This window comes from Mus caroli, unplaced genomic scaffold (genome assembly GCF_900094665.2).
Source record: "Mus caroli unplaced genomic scaffold, CAROLI_EIJ_v1.1 scaffold_11397_1, whole genome shotgun sequence".
NCBI classification, from domain to species: domain Eukaryota; kingdom Metazoa; phylum Chordata; class Mammalia; order Rodentia; family Muridae; genus Mus; species Mus caroli.
The window spans coordinates 2287-17040 of NW_018388828.1; the positions used below are offsets into that span (position 1 = coordinate 2287).

At 38.7% G+C, this 14754-nt stretch overlaps 1 protein-coding gene across 1 annotated transcript in view; it reads right to left on the reverse strand.

Moving 5' to 3' along the window:
- Positions 1–4818: 4818 nt before the first annotated feature.
- LOC110287807 (cytochrome P450 3A16) overlaps positions 4819–14754 on the reverse strand; it is a 26479-nt gene continuing 16543 nt past the window's right edge. Inside the window, exons 8-13 of the mRNA XM_021154331.1 lie at positions 13827–13954; positions 12872–12941; positions 11222–11382; positions 9174–9400; positions 7581–7743; positions 4819–5046 (exon numbers count right to left, since the gene is read on the reverse strand). Of these exons, the coding sequence (XP_021009990.1) occupies positions 4951–5046; positions 7581–7743; positions 9174–9400; positions 11222–11382; positions 12872–12941; positions 13827–13954 (845 nt within the window). The 3' untranslated portion in view covers positions 4819–4950. The remainder of the gene's footprint in view (positions 5047–7580; positions 7744–9173; positions 9401–11221; positions 11383–12871; positions 12942–13826; positions 13955–14754) is intronic.

A 14754-nucleotide genomic window follows, 5' to 3' on the forward strand; every position in this document is an offset into this window, starting at 1 on the left:
ATATCCAATATATACAAAGAGCTCAAGAAGCTGGACTCCAGAAATTCGAATAAGCCCATTAAAAATGGGGTATAGACCTAAACAAAAAATTCTCAACTGAGGAATACTGAATGGCTGAGAACCATCTGAAAAAATGTTCATCATCCTTAATCATTAGGGAAATGCAAATCAAAACATCCTTGAGATTTTACCTCACACCAGTCAGAATGGCTAAGATCAAAAATTCAGGTGACAACAGATGCTTGAGAGGATGTGGAGAAAGAGGAAAACTCCTCCATTTATGGTGGGGTTGCAAACTTGTACAACCACGCTGAATGTCAGTCGGGTGGTTCCTCAGAAAATTGGACATATTACTACCAGAAGATCCAGCAATACCTCTCCTGGGCATATACCCAGACGAAGTTCCAACTGGCAATAAGAACACATGCTCCACTATGTTCATAGCAGCCTTATTTATAATAGCCCAAAGCTGGAAAGAACCCAGATGTTCCTCAACAGAAGAATGAATACAGAAACTGTGGTACATTTACACAATGGAGTTCTACTCAGCTAATTTAAAAAACAATGAATTCATGAAATTCTTGGATAAATGGATTTATCTGGGGGATATCATCCTTAGTGAGGTAACCCAATCACAAAAGAAGTCATTAGGTATTCACTCACTGATAAGTGGATATTATCCCAGAAACATAGAACACCCAAGATACAATTTGCAAAACATCAGAAAATCAGTGAGGGAAGACCAATGGGTGAATACTTCGTTCCTCCTTTGAATTGGGAACAAAATACTCAGGAAAGGATTTCAGAGACAAAGTTTGGAGCTAAGACGAAAGTATGGACTATCCAGAGACTACCCAACCCAGGGATCCATCCCATAATCAGCGACCAAACCCAGGCACTATTGAATATGCCAGCAAGATTTTGCTGAAGGTATAAAGTATATATTGATGAGAGTGGGGTGTTGAAGTCTCCCACTATTATTGTCTGACGTGCAATGTGTACTCTGAACTTTACTAAAGTTTCCTTAATGAATGTGGCTGCCCTTGCATTTGGAGCATAGATATTCAGAATTGAGAGTTCGTCTTGGCAGATTTTATCTTTGATAAGTATGAAGTGCCCCTCCTTGTGTTTTTGATAACTTTGGGTTGTAAATCTATTTTATTCGATATTAGAATGGCTACTCCAGCTTGTTTCTTGGGATCATTTGCTTGGAAAATTGTTTTTCTGCCTTTTACTCTGAGGTAGTGTCTGTTTTATCCCTGAGGATATAGCTGTCTCATATGAGACTATGCCAGTGCCTGGCAAATACAGAAGTGGATGCTCACAGTCATCTATGAGACAGAACACAGGGCCCCCAGAGGAGAGGCTAGAGAAAGCACCCAAAGAGCTGAGGTAGTCTGCAACCCTATAGGTGGAACAGCAATATGAACTAACAAGAACCCCCAGAGCTCATATGTCTTGCTGCATATGTAGCAGAAGGTGGCCTAGTCGGCCATCACTGGGAAGAGATGCCCCTTGGTATTGTAACCTTTATATGCCCCAGTATAGGGGAATGCCAGGGCCAAGAATCAGGAGTGGGTGGGTAGGGAAGCAGGGCAGAGGAAGGGTATTGGAAACTTTCAGGATAGCATTTGAAATTTGAAATGTATATAAAGAAAATATCTAATAAAAATGTGAAAAAAGGAGAAAAGAAATTATACATATTATATATTGAAAATTGAAGTGCTACACTTTGTTTCTACTTTGTCCCATGAGAGTTACTGTATGGGAAGTTTAATCTCAAATCTAATGCTATCAAGAGATAGAGAGACCTTGAAAGTGGGAGAGCCTTTGGAGAAGTCATTCCTAGACCTCCCTGAGCTATGGCCTTCAGCCTTACCCAGAGGGCATCCTGAGATTCATCTCCCTGCTATCCACCTGATCAATCTTCAGTTGCAACCACAGTTCCCATGGACACAAGCAGAGTTGGCATGGGTGGCAGACTGAGGAATTTGCATGATGCTTTTTAGATGCAGAGACCAAGAATGATGGAGTTGTAGGGGTTTTCATCAAAATTTCCAGGAAATCCTGGGAGCTCAGATGGTTGTTTGCTGTACAAATGATTAAATTTAAATTTTTGCATATAATATGAACATATATATATATATATACTCTAAGTCCTGTGAAGTGAATTTACTGCAGCACGTGTGTACTGCTGCTTGTGTAATCACTTGCAGGTGAGTCAACTCACATCTCATAAGCCACTTGCACCAGAGTAACTCTGAATGTAGCCTGACACAAAACATTAAACTTATTTAAATACTTTTTAAGCTCAGGGGTTAACAGGGAGATCCAATTTCTTATAATTCAATTCATGGTCTCTGGCATGAATTTTGTATATAACAATGCTTTGTCACCATGTCAAACAGTTGACTCAACTGCACTGTTTGACAATTGCAACATTAGCACAACCAACTATCTTCTCTATGTAATCTCCAGAGACACAATTAAAGTCCTTAGTTATGCCAGCAAGTATCTTTACCCTGAGAACCACTACTCCCACACTTTTGTTTTTTCGGGTGGTTGGTTTGGTCTGGTTTGGCTTGTTTTTTTTTTTCCAGATAGGGTGTCTCTGTGCAGTCTTGGATGTCCTGGAACTCACTCTGTAGACCAGAATGACCTTGGACTCAGATTACCCTACCAGATATCTTATAACTTCTACATGGGCACTGTGATGAATATACATGTATTCACACCCACCAAAATGCAAACTTAAATGGTAATAATAAAGTGTGGAGCCACTGAGGAAGACATCATTATTTCAATCTCTGGCCTCCATATATATGCACATACATGTACATATAACACACACACAAAATCAGGTCAGGATGAACGTATATATTTCCAAGCAATTGGAAAAGTCAAGTAGATTTAGCTCTCTTCTATCCATAGAGACCAGATCTAAACCAGATTCATACAACCAGTAACTATGAAGGTCAGAAATATTTAGTTTTTTGGTGTCTGGTAGACATAACACCATTGTACCCCATGATGTCACAGAAGCTCTGGTTAATTGCACAAGTCACCCAAGGCCAGGCCAGTCAACATCCCAGAAGGGCTGCTGTGTCACATGAGCTTTGGAGCTTCTGATAGGTGATGGCTGCTAGAGGAAGGGCAGTCAGTTTTTCCTCCAGGGGTGTAGCCCCTCTGCTCCAATGGGTGATCCCAATCTATGCACACATGAACAACACTAAATAGACTAAGTGGTTTATAAACAGAAAAGAAGACATCAAGTTGGTGGGTAGGTTTGGGGTGGGGTATTCAAAGGAATTTGAGGGAGAGAGTAGGGAGATGTATACTAACAAAATATGTTGTGTACACATATGAAATTCTACAAGAATGAAATGTTTTATTATATTTTTTAAAAAATTATTTTCTTCCTTATTCTCCTTGACTCATATATCTATCTTCCCTCTTAATATATGTCAAACACTCAGGTCACTAGGTCGTATTCACAGTACTAGAAGGTGCAATACACAATACTGGATGAGCGAAGTATTCATGACTCTCACCTCACTGTGGACCTTTGAGATACAGTAATGACTTGCCTGAAAGACAAGCCCACTAGAACAACTATGGCACAGATGTTATGGGAGTAACCAATCACTTTATAAATTGGATGTCAGGTCCACTCCATGAGATGGAACCTATAACTGATAGTGTCTACGAGGTTACGGACCTGAGACTAGATACATCCTATGTCCTAGGAAGAAACATACTACTATTAATCTATTAAAGGGATATAGCAATAAAATATTCTAATGAAATACTGCCATATCCATCGAATAGTTTATCACTCATTAGAAAAGCTTCATGCAGTACTCAGTAGTAAGCAAGGAAACCTATAATTTGTCAACATAAAGAGAGGTTGGAATGCACAACTCTAACTAAGTAGGATGACTAGATCATACATCTTGCCTCAAAGCTCAGGGATCTACACAAAATGGAAAGAAACAAGAGTGTAAGAACCAGAGGTAGTGGATGACTTTAAGGAAATAGCACTTCCAGACACAACATGTCAGGTACACATATGAACTTATAGAGGCTACAGCAAAATTCACACAATCTGCACAAGCTCAAAGCAAAGAAAATTCTACCTGAGAGGAGTTCAAGTTCTTAACTCTAGCAATGGAGATATGGACAGCTGAGAGCTCCTGACAGAGGAAATATCAGTTTTCTTCAATGGGGTGACACTGGGTGGAACTTCACTCCAGGGTAAGCCTCACATCCAGGAACGGCTCTCCAACACAAACTGGACTCCACTAATTTGTTTTGTTTTATTTTGTTTTGTTTTGTTTCATTTTGGTTTGGTTTGGTTTGAAATAGTGTGACAGAATACAAAGTGGTTGGGAAAGGAGATAAGACAGAATCTAGGAAGAGTTGGTGGAAAGGAATTAATGTGATTAAAATACATTCTTCGAAGTTCTCAAAGAATATGAATACACTTTTAAAATGAGAATTTTTAAGGTGTTTATTTACATTTTCTTGCAGAATTCATTGTAAAATATCACAAGGAAAACATCTGATAACAATTCAACAATTAGAGTTGTTACAATTGCTCACATTTTCATCAAAAAATTCTTGATCAAATTACAAACACATGTTACTATCAAAAGATCTCAAAAGGAATTAGAAGGGACAAAGAGATGTGGATGGATATTGTCCCATCTCCATCTCCAGTGAAGGCAAATTTCCTGTTCTGTCATTGATTTATTCATCTCTTTTGTATTAGATGGAAACTTGTACAGACACTGAGAAAGTACAGTGGATGTACTGAATCTTTAACCATGCATCAAAATCAATCAATTAAGCACCATTTCATCTTGATTTTTATTCATGATGAAACTAAAGTGTTCAATGTTCTTAGACTCCAACTTTCTGAAGAACTCAGCAGAACTCCTTGAGGGAAAATCACGCCTCAGTTATGACAGCATCCCGTGGCACAACCTTTAGAACAATGGGTTTTACTGGTTGAAGAAGCAGTTTTCTGCTTAATTTCAAAGGTATCTGCAAGAGGGGAAGAAGAATATTGAGAACCAGTGAGTGAAGCAACAATATCACCAAAGGAAAAGTAAAAAAATAAAACAGTGTTTGGGATAATATGCTATGAAGGAAAAAAGAGCTGCATTTAAAGTCATATGTTTTCCCTGCCTTTTTCTCCAAGCTGCCTCACTTGGATGGTGAGAGTATGCATCCAAATACACATTATGTAAAATGGTGATTGAGAAGCTACTGTTTTCAGGACCTGAAACAAACTCATGCTGGTTTATACTAATACTGTGTGCTGATTTAGAGTAAAAGAAATGAGTTTCACATATTTAACCTTATTTTTTGTCTTAATGTCATTTTAATTTTTTAAGTCATACAAAGTTATTTTTGGCTTTTAAACTTGCAAGATAACCATGTGAGTATACCTGTCAATGCTATTAACAATCGTCAGCTCCAAGATCATGTATACATATCAAGAGTCAGTCCATTTATGGAAAGACTTCTGAAAGAAACATATGTTGCTTTTCTAGCATCTATTCTTGGCTTCCAAGGGTGTGGTGAATGGGAATGTCTCATTTCACAGGGTTTTCAATAATACTTTAGCATCATGCTCTTCAATAATGAATGGGGAAAGATTCCAATACACAAATCTTCTAGTCAGAGGAAAAGGAAGGGGAGTAATGTTGTCATGGAGACAGAAAAGTGTCAATCTTCAGATGACTGGAGCTTAAAAGGGCATCTGCCCTCTGCCAAGTGTGCCATGGAGTTTCAAAACAAGAACCATGTTTTGTCTGTCTAAATCCCTATGCATAATGTAAATGCTTTACTGATAAACTATAAAAAAGTGAGGTTGTGTTTAAATAAATTTGTACAACTGCCTTTAGTAACAGATCAAAGAATAAACACTTCTGTCCCTTTGTTCAGAAAAAAATTCTGATCAATAAAGAGGAGCCACACTCTAAATACACAAGTTCTGTAATATTAGCCATGCTTTTACATGAAAGAAGAGCAAGTTATTGAGGAAAATGCAATGTAAATGCTTTTACTAAAGGTCTTATTTTACTTTTTTATGATTATAAGTACTATACACATGATTTTGATAGAGGCATACAAAAAAGATGTACATCTAAACATTTACAAATATGGTACTCATTTTTAAATTAATGTTTTTATTAAATAATATTATAACTGTAAGTTGTATTTTAAAACATTTATCAGGTTTTCAATGTCAAAACTATCCTCAAAGATGTGTTTAGAGATTGTGGAAGGAATAATTATGAGGTGACATACAAAAGAGAGAGGATATCCTATAATAGAGAGAGTACAAACATAAAAAACCTGGAGGTTTTAATGACATATAGGTGATTAAGACAGACTGCAAAAGTTGAACATGGAATAAATAAGGACAGAATCCTAAGAGGAAGATTCATTTAGGGAGTGAAGAAGAACTTGAAGTATGAGAGCAAAATAAAAGGGAAAATAGACAACTACCTATTTTTAGAGCAGGATTACTGAAAAAAATGAGCCAGAATCAAAAAGATGTCCCATAAGGTTGAAGTTCATTACAATAAGCAACTTTTAAAAGACTTATAGTTTATGTATCAGACTGTTTTCCCTGCACTTTGTGAATATACCATGTGTGAATTCTCGAGAAGCCAGAGTGGGCCATCAGATTCACAAGACCTGTTCTTACAAATGGTCTTGTGCCACCACGTGGGTACTGAAAACTGAACTCAAGTCCTTCTCAAGAGCAGCAAGTGCCCTTAACTTCTGAGCCATCTCATGAGACCAAGCACTTGTCATTATTTAAAAATAATGATTCTCAGCTTGGCATTACATGGAAAATCAGAAATGAGCTTTTAAAGCCACAGTGTAGTTGAGTTGTTTTAGGACTTCAGAAATGACCAGGCATCTTGAGTTTCTGGTTTCTTTTTGAGGCACATGGCCCATGTTGGCTTCAAACTTACTAATTGGCCAAAAAACACTTGAAATTCTGATCCTTTAGCCTCTGTCTCATGAGTGCAGGCACTGCAGGTATGTACTACCAGAGCTTGTTCCTGTACTTCTGGGGACAAGAACCAGAGATTTATTTACAAATGTTAGGCTTTTTGCCAAATGAGATCATTCTAGATCCCATGTATGAGTTTTAAAGCTCTTCTGTAACACTAATGTACATCCACTAGTTGAGAAGAATGTGAGAAGAGGGCTTCTGTGAGCTCTAGAAGAAGAGGGCAACAAACAACAAACATTGAAGAGATGACCATTGCAACTCTGAATGGCACATGGCAATCTCCAATAGACATGACTAGAATTTCAAATAGAATGCATGGAATCTTGTCTCACTAGCCTACTCTGACTCTTCATAATGCTAAGTTTCATTCTATACAGACATAGAATAAAAGGCTCCTTAGGTAACACAAGGAGAAATAGCTCATTTGGTCAGAAAACAAATAATTAAACCTTAAACATACATTATTATCTTTATATACAGAACCTTCAGTTGGGAATAAAACTCCCATAAAACACTATATAGGGATAGTTTTCTCTCTTACCTGTGTTTCCTTACAAGGCTTGAAGGAGAAGTTCTGCAGAACTTTAGTGAGAGCAAGTTTCATATTCATGAGAGCAAACCTCATGCCAATGCAGTTCCTGGGTCCATTTCCAAAGGGCAGGTATAGATAAGGATCAATGCTACCCTTGTTCTCCTTGCTGAATCTGGAGGCATAGTAAATGACTATTTGACAGAGGATAAAAGCATACGAGCTTCACATGTGAAGTTTCCTTTTGACATCTATCCAGTAACACACAGGTAGTTTGGGAAAGAATTATTGAATTTCTACTTGCAGGGATTTGGCTCTGAGAATTTGACACTAAAGGTTCTTTTCATTCCCCTTCCTTATAAGATTCTCCATATTGTCGAGTTAAGATATATGCTGTTTGAAAATTTCATCATTGTTTGGGCCCAAACTAATGCAATAGTGGTATTATGGGTTGGAGAAACCAACCATTTTCTAATTGGTTGGAGATCCAGTTCACTGTGGAAATTAATGCCTAGCACTGAAAATTTGGTCAAAATCCTATGGCTACATAAATCATAGAGAAGAATGTGGTGATGTTGTTTTGCTAAGTGGACATGGTACCAAAATGCCTTTTTAATATTTATCTTTATACACAAAAATTAGTGCTGATCTCAGCCTTGGTCAGAAAAGCTTCAGATTTCAGTGGGAAACCTCACAGAAACTCATGACTGGTCATACTGCTGAAAAGTGGTGGTGGAGTGCTCAGTCCCACCCAGGCTCAGGAAATATCACAGAAGGAGGGGAAGAAGAAATGTCAGAGACAGGGCATAAAATGAATGTTGGGAAGTACTATCTTCTGGATATGACATGCACATTGCACTCATGATTTCACAGCATCTGTGAACACCTACACAAGACTAGACACATTATAATTGCATTATGGTTGGGAAATAAAGGTCATGAAATACCACCTCACTAAGGAGCTGTTGACAATAAATGCTTAGTGGATGAGTGAAGAGTTTTTCTTCAATGGTGCAGCCACTGGTGAGTTGATCATTCTCCAAGTTATAACCCCTACATCTATGCTTATGCAAAAAACCCTAAGTAAACTCACAAGTCACAAAAATCCAAATATATATAAATACAGGAATCAGACAGGTTGAAGACACACAGGGATTCCACATGAGTGGGAGGGAGAAGACACTGGGCAATGTGAGGTGAAAATGATCAGAATTCACTATCCATTCTTGAGACTGTCAAAAAGTATGAAGAACCAAGAAATGAACTACACTAAAACACTAAAAATCCATTTGGGATGATGCTTTATTCTAACTTTGAAATGTTGGAATATCATTTTAATTGGAGGAAAAAATGGGTTCTTGACTCACACTTAAGTGGGTCATTAACTACTTGAGAAAGAAGGAGGTAAAAATTCTGTGTGTAATTAGTCAGACTTTCGACCCATCTCACTTCCCCTCTTCTCTTTTCTTCTCTTTCTCTGCCATTCTCCTCACAGAATGCAAATGTATGGAAAATCATTCTTAGATCATATTCCTATGAGAGACATCATAGTATACACAGGCCTGCAGAGTCAAGAGTGGGTTCCTGCTCCTGAGGTTCTAGTACCTTTCAGGTTGGAATTTTTCAGGCTCTGGCCAGTGCTGTGGGTCATGGTGAAGAGCATAAGATGGAATCATCACTGTCGATCCTTTGGGGATATAAATACCATTGATTTCAACATCCTTTTTACAGACTCTCTGAATTCTATTAGTAATGGGATATAATCTGAGGGTTTCATTCATCACCATATCCAGGTATTCCATCTCCATTACAGTATCATAGGTGGGAGGTGCCTGGGAAGAAAGAAAAAAGATTGTGGTGCAATTTTAGTTTAATTTTCAACTGTGTCTAGTTTTGAATTCTCAGCATCCCCAACGTCAAGTTCAGTAGCTCAAAGGACTTAGCACTTACAACGCATTTAAAAGGGATTCTAATCTTGTTTTAATTAATATATGTATATGTTTTGCTTGCATATGTTTATGTACACCATACAAGTACAGTGCCAATAGAAGCGAAAAGAGGGCATGAGATCTCCTGCAACCAGAGTTAGAGTAGTTGAAAGCTGTCATTTTCATGCTGGGACTCAAATATGAATGGATCCTATGGCAGAGCAGCAAGTGTTCTTAACCATTGTGCCATCTCTCAAGCTCCTTAAAAAATGGAATAACTGTTACTGGGGGCCTGGAAGATGCTCTTTAGTGAAGAGTCTACTATGGAATCCTAAGGATAAGAGTTCAGATACAAATCATTATAAAGCCTGATCCAGTGGCACCCATTTCAATCCCAGCAGTAGGAAGACTGAGACAGGTTATGCCTGGTTTGCATTGGCTAGACAACCTAACACAATCGATAAGCTCTATGTTTTGTAAGAGAGCTTGTATCATAAAACATGATAGAAAATGATTGAGAAATGTACACAATGTTGGTCTATGACCTATACACACACACATGCACACACATGTACACACACATATATAGAGGTGGGGGAGTTTGGCTCATGATTTAAACACCAAGGCTCTCACCTTGGCTTCTTATCCTATAACTGTAACTAGATAGGGGGAATCATGGTACAGAGTTGAGTCAACCCATGCAGATTAATCTAGGCCAAGGCTAGCCTCTCTCAGGACACAGCTGGGACAACATGGCAGATCTAGCAGTACCATAGAACCATCTAGAGAGTTATATGTTAAGTGCACATCTTTAACATCACACAGGTTGTGTGCATTTTGCTTGCTTGGTACTCTTGTGGTCCTAGAAAACAGACACACTAGGCCCTGCCTTGTGTCAAAACAACCTTTTGTTGCCATGAGAGGATTTATTGCCCATTTCTCCATTTGTGCCATGTTTATGATAATTTCTAAATGTTGCTGAAGAAAACCTGTGCTGTGCTCTTGTTACAAATTATCGAGAGTTGCTCATACAGCTCAGAGAGCAAAGGCACATGCCATTGAACCTATTGACCTGATTTGGACCCTTAAAACTCATGCATCAGAAAGAGAGAATAAATTCCTTCAAGTTATCCTTTGACCTCTACACACATGCCGCATCACACATGCCCCCATACATATATACACTTATACACATATATAAGTACATACTTATGTACAAACATACATACACACATACATACATACACGTAAAGGAAAAAAAATCACCAGAATTGGAAGGATGGCTAAGTGATGTCAGTGGTTACTCACTCACTCACTCACCCAAAATTCATACACAGAACAAAATACATACACACCCCCTCCCACACAACATACACTCACTCTCCCTCACTCACACATCTTTGTCCCTCTTACACACAGAGACTCTCTTTCTGTCTCTGTCTCTTTCTCTCTAACACACACAGATACACTCACACACACATCACACACACACATATACAAACAAACATTCTCTCTATACCCCTCTCTCTGACTCTCACACAGACTCTCTCTGTCTCTCTGTGTGTCTCTCTGAAACTCTCAGTCTCTCTGAATGTCTCTCTGACTTTCTCTATCTATATCTCTCTGTCTCTTTCTCTCTCTCACACACAGATACTCCATAGCAGGTGACAAAACTGTTTCTTTGTTGAGGTTTCTCCTTTTCCCCCTCCTATACCATCCTCTCACCTTGTTGGGCAGAGCCTCATCGATCTCCTCCTGTAGTTTCTTCTGGATATCAGGGTGAGTGGCCAAGGAATACGCGGCGAAGGAAAGTATGATGCTGGTGGTTTCATACCCAGCAAAAATAAAAATAATTGACTGGGCTGTGATCTCTGTTTCAGAAAGGGCTGAAAGTAAAAACGCATTTCAGGTAAGTCATGTCATGATGGGCTATCAGATGAGATGAGGAGAAAATCATAAGTCATGTCAGGATGGATCATCACAAAGGAGATGAGAAAATTAAATGAGCCCCCATTTTCCTAGAGAGACTGTGGAAATGCCATTCAGTCGCTCTGAGACTGTTATAACAATGACAGCAAAATAGCACATCCAGAGAATGAGAAGACTTCAGGCAGGTTGTTCCAGTATTTCTGCTGATCCTCACAGTCTCCAGTGGGCAGCTTCAAGACATGGACTTTCATGTTTGTAAATTTTATTTTAATTTATGCGTATTTCTGTTTGTGTGTATCTGTGTGGAGGGTGCCACAAGTGTGGGAAGCGTGTCCATGGAGGTCAGAAACACCTAGAGAAGCAGTTTTAGAATGGAAGACTCCATTTCCATTAGCTACCGATGCATACCTGCAGAATAAAGTCTAGAAATATAATGCCATTATTCATGATAGTAATAATGGTTATAAAATAAAAAAGTCACAGATGGGAGGCTAGAGAGATGACTTAATGATTAAGAGGACTTGTGGCACAAGCATGAAGAGCTGAGTTTGAATCCTCAGTCCCTATGTAAAAAGACAGGTGGGGCAGCACACACTTGTAACCACAACACTGTGGATTGTTGAGACCTCCTGGCAGCCAATTTAGTCCCAGGCTTAAAAAAGACCCTGTCTCAAGGAAAAGAGGCAGAGAGGGATTGAATAAGCAGTGGGTGCCTTCATTTATTCTCTGTACACACACCTAGAAGTGTGCACATATGAACATACTCCTGCACATGTATGTACTACACAAAGAAGATAAAAATCTGTAAGTGATAGTTTTATGGGTTTTCAAGATAGGGTTTCTCTGTGTAGTACTGACTGTTCTGGAATATAATGTAGACCAGGCTGGCATTGAACTCACAGAGATCCACCTGCCTCTGAGTCCCATGTACAAGGATTAAAGGCATGCTCCATCACTGCCCAAATATGAGTGATTTTTAAGTACATAAAAGAATGAAGAGCACCAATCCATTTGTACAAAGAGGATTATCCCAGAAGCTACTTACAGGTCACACAAAGAAAAGGTCTATCTTTACCATGGATTAGGTTAGAGAACACATGCCCAAAAGGGGTTCCAGAGAGCTTGAACAACACTTGGGTACATGCCCCTGATTGGATGTTTAGACACAGATGTCTAGGCTGAGCTCTGAGATTTCGTGCTGGGAAAGACACAATCATCACATGTTCTCACCCAGGTAACAGACAGACCACTGGAAAGGTCCATCATGGCCACCCTTCCTGTTAGGAGTAAACTTTGCCCATGTGCATCAGAAAATTCCATGTTGATAATAGCCATGTATTCAACAGTAGTATCCCCCTACATAGAAAAGCCTCCTTGCATATTTTCTGATTAACCCACTCACTCCCAAGAGAGTTCTTGTCCACAGACCAGGAAGGGCTTGCTTACCTTTATGAGAGTCTTCGTCTTTGGAATGACTATAAGCTTTCATCATCAGATAAAGAAAGTCCACTCGGTGCTAAAGGCAGAAAGAGAAGTTACAAAAATGGATGGTCAATGGTAAGTTCAAAGGTCAGAAGTGGGTCACAAGTGCAGAACCTTAATTCTCTCCCTCTGAGAAGGTGGTTCCCTGAAATTCACAACCGTGGCTGTGGTTGCTTGAGTCATCAGAGAACAAAAGCAAGAGTGGACTAACTAGGAAGAATCTAGCTTCCACATCAACCACTTTTACAATAAATTACAATAGTTACAATTTTAAACAAGCACTTTTATTCTCTAAAATGTTTTTGAGAGAGATGAAAATAGTATCCCCTTTCTGTTCATTTTAATTTTTTTATTGGAGAATTTCATACACGTACACAATCAGATATGGTCATCTCCAACTCACTGTTTCTCTCAAACAATTTTTCTATGCTGTCTGTAACATTTCTTTCTCCACACTCCATGCCCTCTTCTTAGTCACCCACTATGTCTAACTAGTGTTGTGCATATGTGCATGGCTATGAGGCCATCCATTGCCTCATGAGAAACCTACCTGTGTTCACACCCTGCCTCCACAGCTATCAACTGCCAATGGTTCCTAAACAAAGGGCAGTACATACAGAGATCCTCCCATCTACAGTGAATTTTTGACAGTCATGACCTTGTTCAGGTCTAGTACCATGCCAATTTTTTCAGTCCTAATGCAAGGTGTTCTAGCTTTTATTCTTATTGATAAGGATTAATTCCTGGCTTATTCTCAATCAACTTGTTAAAACTCCAACTTCTCCTCCATGAGAAAATATTAATATAATTTCTCTCTTTAAATCTACCCTTTTCTATCTGCCATTAGCACACAGCCTACATGTTCACAGACAAACATGTTATCAAAGTTTGAACCTCTCATGAAACCACCACCTCTTACCTTCTGCTTAGAATCCAGGCGGTTTTCTGTCATTCTGACCACAAAGTTTTTGAAAAATTCTACTGAATCCTTTGGGAACATGCAGATATTTAACATGTCATATATTGGTGTGAGGAATGGAAAGAGTACTGGAAAAGAAAAAAGATAAATATTAATTGAAATGGAAAATTCATTTAATGAAATCATAAAGAAATCCCTAGTATAAGTCACCTTTTGTTTCAAACAGAAGTCATTCTCTCTGTAAACTTGCTCACACTGAGTCAGCACCATACTTCTCCTTCTGCACTTTGGAGTAGCCAAAGCTGCATCCTGAGTCTTAAGTTTAACTCTGTTCCTGGAGTTCATTTGGATTCAGAATGAAAATTTAAGATGGCTCAATAGCAACAAGTTTCTCCAGAGAAGAGTTTGATCCCTGGATCCCACTCTGTGGAAGGAAAGAACCTATGAGGCCATCCATTTCCTCATGAGAAACCTACCTAAGCTGTCCCCTGATCTCCACATGCCACACAGTGAACAATTCATGGGCATGTGCATGTGCATGTACACACATATGAACAGTCAAGGCGACACAGAGAACGCTGTCTCAGAAAAAGAAAAAAAAAGCTTAAAGACAGGTCACCGAAAAGCAGGAAGAATTAAAGATCACACACTTTGCCACACTTCCAGATTCTACCATATATGAATAAATATGAAAACATGTCTAAGTGTATTTATCACACAATGTTTGAAAGGAGACACAGAGGATATTACGTGACAAGGATGTAATGTATGCATAGGGACACATGAGCTGTATATGGAAATATAGTTGATAAGGAAAGTATTAAAACCCTAAATGACACACCATGGTTAATTGTACCCAGAATACACACACTTTACACACACACACACACACACACACACACACACACACACACACACACACATATAT